The sequence below is a fragment of the Manis pentadactyla genome, chromosome 14 (assembly GCF_030020395.1).
Source record: "Manis pentadactyla isolate mManPen7 chromosome 14, mManPen7.hap1, whole genome shotgun sequence".
Taxonomy (NCBI): Eukaryota; Metazoa; Chordata; class Mammalia; order Pholidota; family Manidae; genus Manis; species Manis pentadactyla.
The window spans coordinates 8,508,273-8,525,780 of NC_080032.1; the positions used below are offsets into that span (position 1 = coordinate 8,508,273).

The 17,508-nt window shown below is 38.9% G+C and overlaps 1 protein-coding gene across 3 annotated transcripts in view; it reads right to left on the reverse strand.

The window, feature by feature from the left end:
• KREMEN1 (kringle containing transmembrane protein 1) overlaps nt 1-17,508 on the reverse strand; it is a 72,016-nt gene that overhangs the window by 26,385 nt on the left and 28,123 nt on the right. For all 3 annotated transcript variants that reach the window (XR_008993860.1, XM_036908910.2, XM_036908911.2), the window contains exon 4: nt 10,304-10,428. Coding sequence is in view for 2 of the 3 variants with exons in the window: in XM_036908910.2 (XP_036764805.2) it covers nt 10,304-10,428 (125 nt within the window). In the remaining variant the exon portion in view is untranslated. The remainder of the gene's footprint in view (nt 1-10,303; nt 10,429-17,508) is intronic.

The window sequence follows — 17,508 nt, forward strand, 5'->3', positions numbered from 1 at the left end:
GTCTTTTGGATAGTGGCCATTCTCACTGGCGTGAGGTGGTATCACACTGTGGTTTTGATTTGCATTTCCCTGATGATTAGTGATGTGGAGCACCCTTTCATGTGCCTGCTGGCCATCTGTATTTCTTCTTTGGAGAACTGTCTGTTCAGGTCCTCTGCCCATTTTATAATTGGGTTATTTGTTTTTTGGTGTTGAGGCATATGTGTTCTTTACATATTTTGGATGGTATATATATTGGATATATATTTTGGATAAACCATTTACAAATATATTTTCCCATACTGTAGGCTGCCTTTTTGTTCTGTAGATGGTGTCTTTTGCTCTACAGAAGCTTTTTATCTTGATGTAGTTCCACTTGTTCATTTTTCGTTTCCCTTGCCTGAGGAGACGTGCCCAGGAAAAAGCTGGTCAAACTCATGATCAAGAGATTTTTGCCTATGTTTTCTTCTCAGAGTTTTATGGTTTCATGTCTTACATTCAGGTCTTTGATCCATTTTGAGTTTACTTTTGTGTATGGAGTTAAACAATGATCCAGTTTCATTCTCTTACATGTAGTTGCCCAGTTTTTCTAACACCAGTTACTGAAGAGGCTGTCTTTTCCCCACTGTATATTCATGGCTCCTTTATCATATATTAATTGACAATATATATGTGGGTTTATATTTGGGCTCTCTATTCTGTTCCATTGATCTATATGTCTATTCTTGTACCAGTACCATACTGTTTTGATTACTGTAGCTTTGCAGTATAGGTTGAAGTCAGGGAGCATAATCCCCCTCAGCTTTGTTCTTCTTTCTGAGGATTGCTTTGGCTATTCGGGGTCTTTTGTGGTTCCATATGAATTTTAGAACTATTTGTTCATTAAAGAATGCTGTCAGTATTTTCAAAGGGATTATATTGAATCTGTAAATTGCTTTGGGCAGGATGGCCATTTTGACAAAATTTTTCTTCCTATCCATGAGCATGGGATAGATTTCCATTTATTTGTGTCTTCTTTAATTTCACTCATGAGCGTTTTATAGTTTTCAGAGTACTGGTCTTTTACCTCCTTGGTTAAGTCTATTCCTAGATATTTTATTCTTTTTGGTGCAGCTGTAAATGGAATTGTTTTCCTTATTTCTCTTTCTGCTAGTTTGTTGTTAGTATATAGGAATGCAACAGATTTATGTGTATTAATTTTGTATCCCACAACTTTGCTGAATCCAGTTATTAATTCTAATAGCTTTGGTGGAGTCTTTAGGGTTTTCTATGTATAATATCATGTCACCTGCAAAAAGCGACAGTTTAAGTTCTTCCTCACCAATCTGGATGGCTTTTATCAGCATCCCTTTTTTTATTAAGGTATCATTGATATACATTCTTATGAAGGTTTCACAAGAAAAACAATGTGGTTATTACATTCACCCTTATTATCGAGTTCTCCCCCCATACCCCATTGCAGTCACTGTCCATCAGTGTAGTAAGATGCCACAGAGTCCCTATTTGTCTTCTCTGAGCTACACTGTCTTCCCCATGACCCCACACACACCATGTGCACCAGTCATGATACCCCACAATCCCCTTCTCCCTTCCCCCACCCCTCCCCTTTGGTAACTACTAGTCCCTTCTTGGAGTCTGTGAGTCTGCTGCTATTTTGTTCCTTGTTTTATCAGCATCCCTTTTTAATGTTTGCATTTCTACTGTATTTAAGTAAGTTTGGTAGGGGGTGGGGAGGAAGAGTCCCATAAGCTTGAAACATTAATAAGAGTAACAGCTAATCACTTTACTGAATGTTTACTATGTGCCAAGTAGTAAGTGCTTTGTAGCTATTCTTCACAGCAAATCACAGGCTCCATTAAAATTTTTTACTTTATTTTTTAACATATATAAACTATTTGCAAGTCACATATGCAAAAAGGACTTCTGTTGCAACTATTATAAGGTACAACCATTTATATGGTATATAGTTCTATGAATTTAATCACCGTTACAGTCAGGATACAGAATAGCTGCATTACCCCAATAATGTTCCTATCTGGGACCTTTTGCTTTCTCCTTCTCCTTCTTATAAACCCTGGCAACCACCAATCAGTTTTCCATTACTATAGTGTTGTTTTTTTAAAAAATGTCAAATGCTATAGACTGAAAGTTTGCATCTCTCCACCTCCCCAATGCATATTGAAAGCTAGTCCCCAGGGTGATGGTATTTGGAGGTGAGACTTTAAGAGATGAGGCTGTGAGGGCAGACCCTCATGAATCAGTGCCCTCCCTAAGGGACTCCAGAGTGCTTCCTTGCCCCTTTTGCCATGTGAGGACTTAGTGAGAAGAAAGCCATCTATAAACCAGAAAAACATGACACCAGACACCAAATCTGCCAACACCTTGATCTTGGACTTCTCAGCCTCCAGAACTATGAGAAATAAATGTTTTGTTGTTTAAGCCACCCAGTCTATGGTAATTTCACTACAGTAGCCATGTAAATAGAATCATATAGTATGTAACCTTTTGAGACTGGCTTTTCACTCAGTGTAATATGTTTGAGGTTCATTCAAATTGGTGTGTGTATCAATACTTTGCTCTTTTTTATTAATGCTTAATGATGTTGAAATGTCTTTTCATGTGCTTATTTGCCATTTGTATGTTCTCTTTGCTGAAGTATTTGTTCAAGTCTTTTGCCTGTTTTTAATTCGGTTATTTATGTATTTATTTTACTATTGAGGCTTTAGAGTTATTATTTTTTTTAGTACACTCTGGATACAAAGTTCTTTGTTGCATATGTGATTTGCAAATATTTTCTCCCAGACTATGGCTGTTCTTTTCATTCTTTTTTTTTTTTTTTTGTAGATAATTATTTTTTTATTGAAGGGTAGTTGACACACAGTATTACATTACATTAGTTTCAGGTGTACAACATAGTGATTCAACATTTATATACATGACAATTCTAGGTACCAGCTATCACCATACCAAGCTGTTACAATATCTTGACTATATTCATTACATCCCGGTTACTTATTATTTTACCATTGGAAGTGTATACTTTTTTTTTTTTTTTGTGAGGGCATCTCTCATATTTATTGATCAAATGGTTGTTAACAACAATAAAATTCTGTATAGGGGAGTCAATGCTCAATGCACAATCATTAATCCACCCCAAGCCTAATTTTCGTCAGTCTCCAATCTTCTGAGGCATAACAAACAAGTTCTTACATGGAGAACAAATTCTTACATAGTGAATAAGTTCTTACATGGTGAACAGTACAAGGGCAGCCATCACAGAAACCTTCGGTTTTGCTCATGCATTATGAACTATAAACAGTCAGTTCAAATATGAATACTCATTTGATTTTTGTACTTGATTTATATGTGGATACCACATTTCTCTCTTTATTATTATTATTTTTAATAAAATGCTGAAGTGGTAGGTAGATACAAGATAAAGGTAGAAAACATAGTTTAGTGTTGTAAGAGAGCAAATGTAGATGATCAGGTGTGTGCCTGTAGACTATGTGTTAATCCAAGCTAGACAAGGGCAATAAAACATCCACATATGCAGAAGATTTCTCTCAGAACGGGGGGGTGAGGTTCTAAGCCTCACCTCTGTTGATCCCCAATTTCTCACCTGATGACACCCCTGCGACTGTGCCTGTCTTAGGTTGTTCCTCCCTTGAGGAATCTTACCCGTCTCTGGCTAACCAGTCATCTTCCGGGGCCATACAGGGAAATGTAAAGTTGGTAAGTGAGAGAGAAGCCTTATTGTTTGAAATGGTTCGCTTTTTATTTCTTTGCATATTTATGCCCTGTAGCTTCTATGCCCAGCATTTGTCTTGAGGTATCTTTACCACTTGGAAGAATTATGATACTCAGTAAATTTGATATGAGGCACAAATTCTATTTAAGGGTTGTAATTAGGAAGGAAGAAGAAAAGCTATAGAAGTAGCAGGCGGCAGAAAACATGGGAAGATTGATTATTTCTTTGACATATCTTCTTGTAGAGTAACTTCAGCATGTATAGGTTTTAAGCTACTACTTAAATTGCGCACACACATTAACATAATAGGAGTATAGTTACATAACCAAAGCATACCTGTAATTACCAGCCATCTCCAGTGAAACCAAGAAAACCAGCTAGGCACCTTAGGCATTTGTGAAAACTTATCTATGATATGGTGGATATTGTCCAACTGAACTTGAACAGTCAGAGAAATCAGACAAATTAAAACAACCCATTCCTGGGGAATGTTCACATCCCTTATGTTCTTTTAACAGTAAATAGTCTGTAGTTGTAAGATTTTGGAGCACTACAATTTGCACTTCTCCTAATTCTTGATTGAGTTCCAGCAGTATAGATCCAGTCAAATTTGTTGTTTTACTGTATGCACAGGCCAGCTTAGATATCTCCTTCCTCATTCCCATGGCAAGTCCAGGAACTGGTGGGATGAGTGCATCTACAGCTGTAGCAGTGCGTGGATCTTTGTTGGGGTTTTTTGCTGATCATCTTCTGGCATGAGTCTTCCAGAGAGTGCTGATGTTGGAAGTTCTTTTTCATATCGTATTGTTCTTTTCATTCTTTTAAAGAATTCACAGAGCAAATGTTTTTAATTTTGTTGAAGTCCAAATTAAAATTTACCAATTTTTTTCTTTTATGGATCATGATTTTGGTGTCACTAAAACTTTCTGCCTAAACCCAGGTCATGAAGATTTTTTTTCTTCCTATTTTGTTCTAAAAGTTCTATAAACAGTTAGACCTAAGATCTGTTTTGAGTTCAGCATGTAGTCTTTTGCATTTAACTTCTTTCAACTAGCATAATGTTTGGTGATTCATCCATGTTGTATCAATATGTCTTACTATATCTTTTCTTTTTACTGCTGAGCAGTACTCCACAGTGTGGATAGACCACAATTTACTTATCTGTTCATAAGTTAATGGACATTTGCGTTATTTACAGTTTAGAGCTATTCTGAATAATGCTATGAACATTCATGTTTAAGTCTTTGTGTGAACATAGGTTTTCATTTCTCTTAGGTAAGTACCCAGGTGTGGTATTGCTGAATCAGAAGACAGGTGTATATTTACCTTTACAAGAAACTTCAGACCTTTCTCTAAAGAGGCTGTACCATTTTGCATTCCTACCAGCAGTCTATGAGAGTTCCAGGGGCTCCACCTTCTTACCAATTCTTAGTATTTTCAGCATTTTTAACTTTAGTCATTCTAGTGGATACATAATGGTATCTCATTGTGGTTTTAGTTTGTATTTCCCCAATAACTAGTAATGCTGAACATCTTTTCATGTATCTTTTGGCCATCCATGTATTTTCCTTGGTGAAATTTTATTCAAATCTTTTGCCCATATTAAACTTGAATAGTCTTATAATTGAGTTGTAAGAGTTCTTTATATATTCTGTATACAATCTTTTATCAAATATTTGTTTGCCAAATACTTTCTTCCAGTTTATGGCTTGCCTTTTCACTTCCTTAACTTTGTTTTTTGAAGATAAGTTTTTAATACTGATAAGCCTAATTTACCAACATTTTCTTTTGTGGTTTGTGTTTTTAATATATTGTTTAAAAATCTTTGTCTAACTCACTGTCTTAAGATTTTCTGTATGTTTTTCTAGAAGATTAATAGTTTTTGTTTTTATTGAGATGTAATTCATGTAATATAAACTTCACTATCTTAAAGTGTACATTTCAGTGGTTGTTAGTATATTCATTATGTTGACCGACCATCACCATTATCTAATTCTAGAACACTCCCCTGCCTTTGATATGAAACCCTGTACCAATAAACAGTTAGTCCTAATTCCTCCTGCATCTGTCAACCAGGAACTTACTTTCTGTCTCTATGGATTTGAATTTTCTGGACACTTCATATAAATGGCATAATACAAAATCTGGCCACTTATGTCTGGTTTCTTTCACTTAGCATAACGTTTTCAAGGTTCATCAGGTTGTAGCATGCATCAGTACTTCATTTCTTCTGGTGGTTGAATAATATTCCATTGTATGCAAATATTCCATTTTGTTTATCCTTTTCATTAGTTGATGGACACTAGGGTTGTTTCTACTTTTTGGCTATTATGAATAATGCTGCTAAGAATATTCATGTACAAGTTTTTGTGTGAACATATTTTCAACTCTCTTGCGTATATACCAAGGAGTGGAATTACTGGGTCATAAGGTAATCTATGTTTAACTTCTTGAGAAACTGCCAAGCTGTTTTCCACAGCAGCTGCACCATTTTACATTTCCACCAGCAATGTATGAAGGTTCTAACTTCTTCACATCCTCACCAGTGCTTGTTTTGTCCTTTTTTTTTAAGATTATAACCAAGATTATTCATTATGTGAAGTGGTATCTTATTATGGTTTAATGATTTGTCTTTTCCTAAAGACTGATGATATTGAGCATCTTTTCATGTGATTATTGACTATTTGTATATCTTCTGTGGAGAAATGCCTATTCAAAACATTTGAGTATTTTAAAATTTGGTTGCCCTTTAATTGTCCAGTTGTAAGAGTTCTTTATATATTCTGGACATTAAATCCTTATTCAGATAGCACCTTACTATGCTGATGGACAGTGACTGTAATGGGGTATATGGTGGGGACTGATAATGGGGGGAGTCTAGTAACCATAATGTTGCTCATGTAATTGTATATTAATGACACAAAAAAATCCTTATTCAGCTATATGATTTGCAAATATTTTCTCTCATTCTGTGAGTTGTTTTTTGCATTTTCTTAATAGCATCCTTGACATACACGTTTTAAATTTTGATGAAATATCTATTTTCATTTTGATTGCTTGTGCTTTTGCATCATAACTAAAAAACCATTTCTAACCCAAGGTCATGTATATTTTTGCCTATGCTTCCCTTTAAGGATTTTATGGTTTCAGCTATTACATTTAGGTCTTTGATCCATTTTTAGTTCATTTTTATATAAGTGTGAGGTTGGAGTCCAAATTCATTATTTTGCATGTGGGTATCCAGTAGTCCCAGGTTCATTTGTTGAACAACTATTCTTCCTCCACCAAGTGATCTTGGCATTCTTGTCAAAATCAGTTGACCATAAATAACTGTATGGGTTTGTTTCTGGGCTCTAAATTCTATACCATTGGTCTAGGCTACAACATGCTACAACTGCAAAATTGAGTAGTTGAGAAACCACTTTGGAAATTTTTTTCTTGTATAAAAGGTCAGATAGTAAATGTTTTTGGCTTTGTGGGACATACAGTTTCTCAACTGCTCAACTTTGCTGTTGTAGCCTGAAAGTAGGCATAGACAATATGTAGAAGACTGGATGTGGTTATGTTTCTAAAAACTTTATTTACAAAAACAGGTGGGTGGTAGGATTTGGCCCAATTGCCACTGTTTGTTGACTTTTGACCTATTTGACAATTCTTATGCCAATATCAGTCTCTTGATTCCCACAACTTAATGGAAAGTCTTGAGATCAGGCAGGGTACATCCTCTAAAGTTGATCTTTTTAAAAATTATTTTGGTTATTCTAGGTTCTTTGCCTTTCCATATACATTTTAGGATCAGCTTGTCAATTTAAAAAAATTATGATTTTGATTGGGATTGCACTGAATCTGTGGTCCAGTTTGGGAAGAACTGACATTTTAAGAATATTGAGTTTTCTAATCCATGAACAAAGTCTGTATCTCCATTTATTTAGATCTTTAATTTCCTCCTGCAGTGTATATAAGTATTTGGTATATAGGTCTGTAATATCTTTTGTTAAATTTACTTTTATTTATGCTCTTATAAATGGAATTAAAATTTTTATTTTCTAATTGTTCACTGCTAGTACCTAGAAATGCAACATAGAATTGATTTTTGTATATGACCTTTTAACCTGCAACCTTGCTAAACTTATTAGTTGTAGTAGCTTTTTCATATATTCCTTAGAATTGTCTATATACTTGATCACATTGTCCATAAATAAATATTACTTCCTCCTTTCCAACCTACATGCTTTTTATTTCTTTTTTCTTGCTTCATTTCATTGGCAAGGGCCTCCAAAACAATACTCATTAAAAAGATGAGAATGGGCATCATTGTTTGTTCCTGATCTTAGGTAGAAAGCACTGAACCTTACACCATTGGATATGTTACCTTTAGTTTTTTTTACAGATACTGTTAATCAGAGTGAGGAAGTTCCATTCTATTCTTAGTATGCTGGTGAATTTTATCATTAGTGATTGCTGTGTTTTCTCAAATACTTTTGCTATGTTTTTATTTTGAAATAATTTCAAACCTACAGAAAAGTTACAAGAAAAATAATAATAATAATTACAAAAGAGACCCCTTTCATCCGGTGACTCCCATTCAAGTTGGCAGCTGTTTGAATCACATCCTTTGTAGAAAAGGATCCAATCCAGGATCATAAGTATACTTAGCTGTCAGATCTCTTCAGTCTCTTTCAATCTGGAATAATCATTCCTTCCCTGACCTTTATGATTTTGACATTTTTAAAGAAGAATAAAGGCCAGTCATTTTGTAGAATGTCCCCCATTTAGGATTTGCCTAATGTTTATTGCAATCAGATTCATATTATGCCTTTTTGGCAGAAGGATCAACAAAGTGACATTATGCTCTTGACAGTTCAGGTGGGACACAATGTGCAGTTGTCCCATCACTGGATTGACTTGGATCACTTGAGTAAGGTAGTGCCAGTTTTCTCCACTGCAGAATTACTTGTTTTCCCTTAATAGTACTTTGTGGGACATCTTTGAGGCTATATAAATATCCTGTTCCTCACGCAACCTTTACCCACTAGTAGATGAGGATGTGGGATATTTGCGTACCTTGATATTTGTTCTCTGAATCATTATTACTATGACGGTTGTCAGATGGTTAATTTTCTAATTTCATCATTTCTTCTACATGTATTAGTTGGCACTCTCCTGTAAGGAAATGCTTTTCTTCTCCTTATATATTTGTTCACTTATTTATTTATATCAGTGTGGATTTGTATCAGCGTGGATTCTTATTTTATTCAATGGGGTATATTTATTATCATTTGTTTTGAAGCTCAGATTACTTCTGTTTCGCCAGTAGAGACCCTTTAGGCTGCTTCTTTTGTCTTTCTGACCAGTCCCTGTCATTCCTTACTTTCTTGTATGAGATGTTTCAGGCTCATCTTGCACTTTCTCAGAATCACCTCTAGAATCAGCAATTTACTCCAAGTAGCACTGGTTCTTTTTAATGGAGAACAGTATTTAGAAACCAAGATCTGAGTGCTAAATGTGCATTCCAGTACCAGTGTGTCACTGTTTCTGGGCTCCTTTAGTGGACAGAGCTAAGCAATATGTGTGTATATACATATATACACAGACACACAAACATATTTATATTTATTTCTATACCTCTATATATATCAAAACCATGCACTATACTTATAACTTCAGTTCCCGTCCAACACTACAGGCTTCATTTCAGTTTTTCCTGGCTCCCTTCTCCAACAGAGAGAAATCTAGCTCCCATTATCCTTCATATATTTACCTATATGCTCAATCCCTTTGCAAGTAATCAATCACTTGTCATGTTGTACCAAACTGCCTTGCTAAGCCTCACACAGGCCCTGAACCCTGCCAGGCTACTCTCCTTGCTTGGGCCTGATTAATGGCTTGACTGAATTTTTAAGGGAAGATGGATGGATGGATGGACGAATGGATGGATAGATGGATGGGTGGATGGATGGATGGATGGATGGGTGGATGGATGGATGGATGGACGAATGGATGGATAGATGGATGAGTGGATGGATGGACGGATGGATGGAAAGAAGGAAGGATGGAAGAAAGGAAATAAAGAAGGAAAGGACTTCTCTTCTTTTTTTGATATAACAAACAATAGCATTATTGAACATTAATGGCCAAGGAATGAACTTCAAATAGAGGAGTGGATAAGAAGAAAATAAGACATTTTGGACTCATGTCTAGACTAGGGCCTTTTAATGTATCAAGGAAATAACCACTACCTTGGTTTATTCCCAGATCCACTGTGGAGTCAGAGATGCCCCTGCTCACAACACACAAGTGCATAGGGAAACACCTCTGTTGGAGGTCAAATGGAGGTGCAGATATTGGGATTTTCCTTCCCTTTCCTCCTAGGGTTTAGACAAGAGTACTGACTGACACTCTTGAATCCCAAGCTCCACTCTTCCTCCCACTTCTCCTTGGCAGAAAAGTAGAGTTGTATAGCTTGACAGGTTTATTTTTTTTTTAATTCATATATATGTTTGTAAGTTATCTCAGCAGAATGCATTTACATCTTTATGTTTTTCTACAGATACACAGCCACATAGCCATTACCTTGAATCTCTGACTCCGACAAAAACTGATACAGGTTTGTATGGTAAGTTTGTTAGAAGTTTTACTGGCACCAGTGAGAGGAGGTGGGTTTCCATGATCCTTGTAGCAGCCAAGGTTTCCAGGCACTGGAGAAAAAAGAAAAACAAAAGAATTTCACAACATCTGGCTGTGAAACACCAATTTGTGCTGGTACTTTGATCTCAGTCAATAGTTCCACTCTTAAGGTACAAATAAATAAGCAACATGGTTTAAAAATGGAGGCCTTAAATGTTCTCTGCTATGTATAATGTAGGGGGGGGTATACAGGGAAGGCAGTATACCAGATAAGAGAAGTAGTAATTCTATAGCATCTTACTACCCTGATGGACAGTGACTGTAATGGGGTATGTGGTGGGGACTTGATAATAGGGGGAGTCTAGTAACCATAATGTTGTTCATGTAATTGTACATTAATGGTAGCAAAAAAAAAAGTGTCCTCTGCTAAATGCCACGTTTTAGTTTTATTTTGAAGAGTATGTGAAACCCAAGTCCATCTTTAACTAATCTGTTCAATATTGATAGAATTTACTATTGAAGATAACTAGGAATGATTCCTAAAAAATAGAGAAGCCTACAGTATGTAAGTTATGTATCAGAGTCATGGGAGGGCAGGAAAAGCCCTTAGAAGTCCTTGTGCCTCCCCTTGTTCCTTAAAAAGTCCCACTTCAGTGAGTGTATTAATTTCCTCTTTCTTGGAACAAATTACCACAAGCCTAGTGGCTTAAAGCAGTATACATTCATTCTCTTGCAGTTCAGGAGGTCAGAAGAACTAAGTGGATCTTATGGAAATCAAGATGTCAGCAGGGCCTGGCTCCTTCTGGAGGCTCAGAAAGAGAATCTGTTCCTTGCCTTTTCCATCTCCTAAAAGCTGCCCCTGTTCCTGAGACTGTGGCCAAACCACTCTAGCCTCTGCTTCCTTCATCATATTGCCTTCCCTCACTCTGCCTCCTTTATCACATCATCTCTGACTCTGATCGTCCCGCTTCTGTTATAAGGCCCTGTGCGATTGCATTGAGCCTACCTGAATAAGGATACTCTCCCCACCTCAAAACCTGTAACTTAATCATATCTGCAGAGTGCCTTATGCCATGTAAGGTAACTGATGAGATGCCAATTTGCAATTAGGCTACAAGAGACTGTGGCTTCTGTCTTGCTAGCAGACTCTTTCTCTTGCCTTCTCAGCTTATGTACTTTGATGAAGTAATATACCATGTCTGGCGGGTCATGGGTAAGGAGCTGAGGGTGGTCTTGAGCCAACAGCCAATAAGAAACTGAGACTTTCAGTTTCTGCAAAGACTGAATCCTACCAACAGCTGTGTATGCTTGAAGTAGACCCTTCCTCAGTGGAGCCTTCAGATGAGACCCCAGCCCTTGCAGACACATTGATTGCAGTTTATGAGAGACCTTTAAGGAGAGGACCCAGCTAAGCCATGTACAGATTTCTTGATCCACATAAAGTGTGAGATGATAAATGTGTGCTGTTTTAAGTCACTAAGTTTAAGGGTAATTTGTTATACAGCAACAGCTAACTAATTAAACACCTATAAAATACATATTAAATATATGTTTATTGAATGAAGGAATAAATTTATATAAGCCATGAACAAATCAACTTCTCTGGACCTTAGTTTTCTATCTGTGTTATTAATTTATGAATCATTCCACTATCAGCCCTTTCCTTACATTCTCTGTTTGACTCCTCACTGTTGATACAACTGAAGATAGAATAAGACATGAATGAGGCCTGGTCCTAGAAGCACTTTGAGGTTTAAGAGCTATACACTATCCAATTCCAAAGTGAACTACATACATTCTTAGAATGCATTTTCCTTTATGTTTAAGACTGAAAAACAGCATGGTCCAGTTTAACAAGCTTTATATTGACATTAGTCTTTGGCATATAAAAATACACACGTGTATATGTGTATATGTCCACACACACTTTTTAATTTCTGTCACCATCTAGGTCTAACCAGTCCATTTTAAACTGGCAGGAAGTACCTCTGCTAACCCAAAGAGTCACCCTTCCCCTTCTAAGTCAAGTGGTTACCCTTCTCTCTTGCGTCACACATGGTTCAAATATAACAAATGTGGCTCACCACACAAATGTTAAAATGCATCTTTTGGAAACAAACCAGATCTCTATAGTAGCAAATGTAAACAGAAAAGCTCTAGGCAGTAGGAGTCCAGTGTTCAGTGGGGGCCTGGCTTGGTTAAAGAGTTTAAACAAATGCAGTGAGTTAACATCTTTAGTTGGGCTGTATCATATAAGCCAAGTTTGTTAAAGGGACCTTGCATATGGAAACCTGAACCACACATTTAATGGTTCTTAATGAGAACTACTTGATCATGAATATCTTGGTCATTTACTCTGATTTTGTCTCATTTATTCCATTATGCCCACAAGTAAGCATGTTATTATGTATTAATTTATAGAGAGCCCAAGGCACATAATCATAAATGTTAAGATTAGACACAAACAAGGTTGTGGGTTCTGTTAATGCAGCTGGAACCTATAAGCTTTATTCACAATTCAGTGAGCAGATGCAGGCAGCTCATGTTCCAGTGGCGCCATGAGGTCCCCAAACACACCATGAGGTAGATCACTGGAAATCAGCCCAAACCATGCTGCTGCTCCATCCATTTGAATATTAATAGCTGGTATCATCTTTGCCACCCAAGTCAATCACTTGCCAGACACTGACAGTTCTACTTCCTAAAATATTGCAGACATCTGTCCATGTCTTTCTACCAACACTCTCACTTCCCCAGTGGCCCATCTAGGCTGCCCTCTCCTTCCAGTTAGACTACTGCATCAGTCTCCTATTCCTTCTCCCTGTTTCTGGGCTCACTGTACTCTAAACTAATTAGTACACTGCAACCAGAATACTCCTTATAGCACATTTCCACACAGAAGGAAGGTGAGGGCAAAATCCTAAGGGCAAGAATGACCTTGGCCTTTGCAGGGATAAAAAAGAAGTGAGTATGATCAGTGACTGAAAGAGGAGAAAGCAGCAGGAGCTGGAGAGGTATGCAGGGGGCCCTGCCTAAAACCCTCCAAGCTCCTTAGTTGCCCCTAAGGATTAAATCCAAACTCACATGGTATACGAAGCCCGGCAGGATCTGTGCTGCTTCCCTTCCCCTCCCCGCTCAGCAGGACCTCCCCCATCTCTGGGCTCACATTGTATAAGAAGGCCAAAATAAATTATTGTATATTTGTAAGTTTCCCAACTGTACATTGCCTTCTGGCCTCTGGACTTTTGACATGCTATTCCTTCTACTTGGAGTACTCTTCCCTGCTTAAGACTGCAGGCTGCGCATAACTTCCCCTGGGAAGCTCCATGGCCCCCCATCACCCCACCCCCAGCCCCACAAAAAAGGCTGTGCTTCTGCTGTGTAGTCCTGTGGCAGCCTATGCTGAGCGTGATTCTAAACACCTGTTCACTGACTCTCTCCCCAACTAACCATGGAGGACTTAAGGACAGGACTGTATTTTCCACACACTACTGTATTCACAGGGCCTGGCATGGTCCCAGCCAAACAGCATGTGCTCTAAAACGGGGTGCTGAGTGAACAAGCATGCTCCGGGCTGTCAGCTGAAATCACGGAGTGAGTCGGTCAAGGTTACTTAGGCAGCAGGGAATGAAGAGAGCAAAGCAGAAGTGAAAAACTGAGCTGATCTGCATATCATCCACTTAAAGCTGGTAACCCTTGGTTTTGACGCCTGCCTGCTCATTGTCCTCTCTGGCTATTAGAAACACCATTCTAGATAACTGAGTTTTCCACAGAGGTTAACTTTAACCTTAAAATTTTATTTTTATCATTTTGGATGAAACCTTTCTAAAATGCATGAGCTATTTCTTTGAAAAAAATTTAACTTTGTTTAACCTACTTAAAATTTTTCTTGGTGGCTTAAGGTCATCAAATGTGCTTCACCAAATGGCCCCAGACTGGTGAACTTTTTTTACATTCTTGTGTCTGACTTTACCAGTTAGTCTGTCTCCTTAGTCGCTGTCGAGGCTGCTGAACCACCGACCATCAGAACTGGAAGGAGTCTCAGAGCACTTCTGTCTCTTGCCGCTGCCATTGCCGGCAGTCCATGTGCAGCCTCTGCTCAACTGGCTGCTTCTTAGGGTTAGAACAAAACTATCGAGCTTATTAGAATTGTGTGAAAAATAAGGATAAATAGTCACTGAAAGATGGGGGGATGACTTTATGCACCCCACTTTCTGCCACTCATATCGTAGCTCAGGAGTTGTTTTTGCTTGTTCACGTCCCAGTAACAAGGTGATCTCTGTCCAGAAGCAGCCAGCATTCTGCAGTGATGATAAACGTGAGCTTTGGAGTCGGGCTCCAGGTGAATTCTGGCCCTCCACTACAGACTTTCTAGGCTTAGTTTCATCAAGAGTGAGACAAGGAACAATACAGGCCTCAAAGGGTTCTTCTGAGAATTAAAATGGGATCGTGTAAATTAAGTAAACACCACAAAGCCTGGTGAGATAGTGTGTGCTGAATAAATAGTGTTTATTATCATTATATATAATAAGGCTTTCATCCTTCACCACACAAACAAGAACTTCCTCAGTAATAGAAAATAAAATAGCATTGAATGAAAACACAAAATCAAAGGCAGCCACCTCAGAAAACTGGGTTTGATTCCAGATATTACACTATTTATCTCTTACATCTGGTTAGCACCCAGTGCCCTTTCTCATAAGCATCGCACATGAAACTCAGCCTCCTTTCAGGAAGGTAGGACACATGATGTTACTCCTATGAGACAAAGAAGGAATATGTTTATGAAGGAATAAATTGATTTTATTATAGGATGCTCTCCCCACCTCAAAACCTGTAACTTAATCATACCTGCAAAGTGCCTTATGCCATGTAAGGTAACATATTCAAAGATTCTGGGGATTACAACATAGACATTTTTGGGGGGGGCCAATATTCAGCAGACCCCAGTGAACCTGTTAGTATTTCACAACCACACAATCAGATAGTTTGGACTAGTAGAAAAAGGTGTATGTGGGAATAAAGAAACCTGAATATAGGTACAACTATATTTGTACAGAAAAATGTACGTGGCAAAGCTGTTGAGATGCCAATTTGCGATTAGGTCTAAGGGTCTTATGTGGGGACACAGAAGATGGACATAAGCTCTAGGGTTGCACATTCTCAGTCCATGGTTTTTTTCTTGGCGTGCCTGTGCTCCTTTTCTCACAGGGCCAGCCCGGGGCACTAAACGAATGTGAGACTGAACACTGAGTGCTCGGCACGTCAGTCCCTCAGCACTGCATGGCGAGGCCAGCCTCTGAGGGCTGCCACTGCCCTCTGACTCGCACTGGAAAGTGTGGCTCGAGGTCTTGCTGGAGAAGACACGTCATGCAGTCTTCAAAAGCATTACTGGTCAACTGAGTGGATTTCCAGACCATGTCCCACCCTCAGTTCTTCCCAGAAGCAGGGAGGAGAAGTCAGTTTGAAAAAGGATATTTGTTCTCAAATTCCTTTTTACTTTCAAGACCACTTTAAAGCCCTGTGGCTTGGTCATGCATTTTTCCTCTTCCCAAAAGAGGCTTCATCACTTTCAATTAAAAAAAAAAATCATCTTAAAATACAAATGGACCTCTTGTTTATCTTAGATGATGCCTTAAAACTCATGACAGTCAGTTACCACTCTCTTCAGATGTTCAGAGTTCTTGACAGAGACTAAAGTTTGGAGGTAGCTGAGGGGAGATGGTCCTCTATTCAGACTACTGTTCTTTTACTAATACAAGGAACTGTCGGGAAGCAGCCAGGCAGACTTACTGAGCACCCATTACATTTGGATATAACTGGGGCCTCCCTGTGACAGTGCTACACACGCTTCCATGCAGGTCCCACGGTCGACAGCCCTTTTCTGAGGACCACCTGTTGCCCACGGCACCTGCTCAAAAGATCTGTTCCCATCACTGCGACTGGTTGGAGGTGGGCCAAAGGACCCCACCCTCTGCCTGACTCCCACTGGGGCCCCTGGATTCTTTCCCAGGAAGTTGGAATTGGCATTCCAGTTAGTGAATTGCAGGCACTGGACTTGTAGGGTTCTGTCATGTAGGGATAAAGGCAACTAGACGTGTTTGGCCACATGAGGTGATGAGTGAGCTAATTCTGCTGGTTCACAAGAAAAGAATGGACACCACACTGAGAGAGAGGCAGGGTGGGAGACCAGGGGGCCCCGGAGACAGACAGCCAAAGTGAGTACTTTCTTCCCCCATTCTTGGGACACTGGGCTGGATTCTGCAATATACTCCTGATGTCCTTCCAATAAATCTCTTTTGCTCAAGTTAGCTTGAGTGAGTTCTGTTCCAGGGCAATCAAACAATTCCTGACAAAGACAGAAAGCGTGCCTGTTATGATAATAGCTCAATTTGAATACAATTCTTCAGATGGTAATTTGCCTAAGAAGAAGTTCTGACTGCGGCTGTGTTTTCTATTCCAGGGCTCTGCCCAGATCTGGGATATCTGTTTAAGAAACCAGAAGCAAACAAAGTTCTTGTTTTGCGTTTTAGAAAATCCTTTTCTGGCTCTGCCGAACTCCTTTCACGTTTTCTTTTAAGTACAGTCTGCCTCTTCATTAACCATGTGGTGACTGCTTATTTTATATGTCTCTTAACCTTGTGCTGAGACCACCTTCTGCCCCAGGAACCTCACACCAGTGCCTCAGTGGCTGATTTCTCCCTTCCATGGAAACGAGGACTAAGTACACACGAGATGCTGCTGCTGGCATCCTGTCAGAGGACCGACCATTTCAAATACTCCCTTCTGGGTGTCAGGGGGTTAAGCGTAAGTCCACCCACCCTCTCAGCTGGGCCCTGAGAGCACTGCTCCCATCTGGTCCAGACTCCTCCCAGATCGCACAGCGGTCATCTGGGTCTGAGTCTTATCACAACATGGCCCCACCTTACCTCTTAACCTCCTTTCTGAACATCAGCTCCCCTTTCCTGTCACTCTGACTCTTCAAGCAGCCCTACTCATGTCTCTGAGTCTCAGATCAACTCACCCAAATAGTTAACTAAACACAGCCTTTTCTTCTTTATGGAATTTTACCTCTAGGGGAAGATAGTACAAGTTCCTAAGTTCCCATGGCCTTGATGTATCACAGCAGTCGTTCTCTGCTGGTGGGGGTG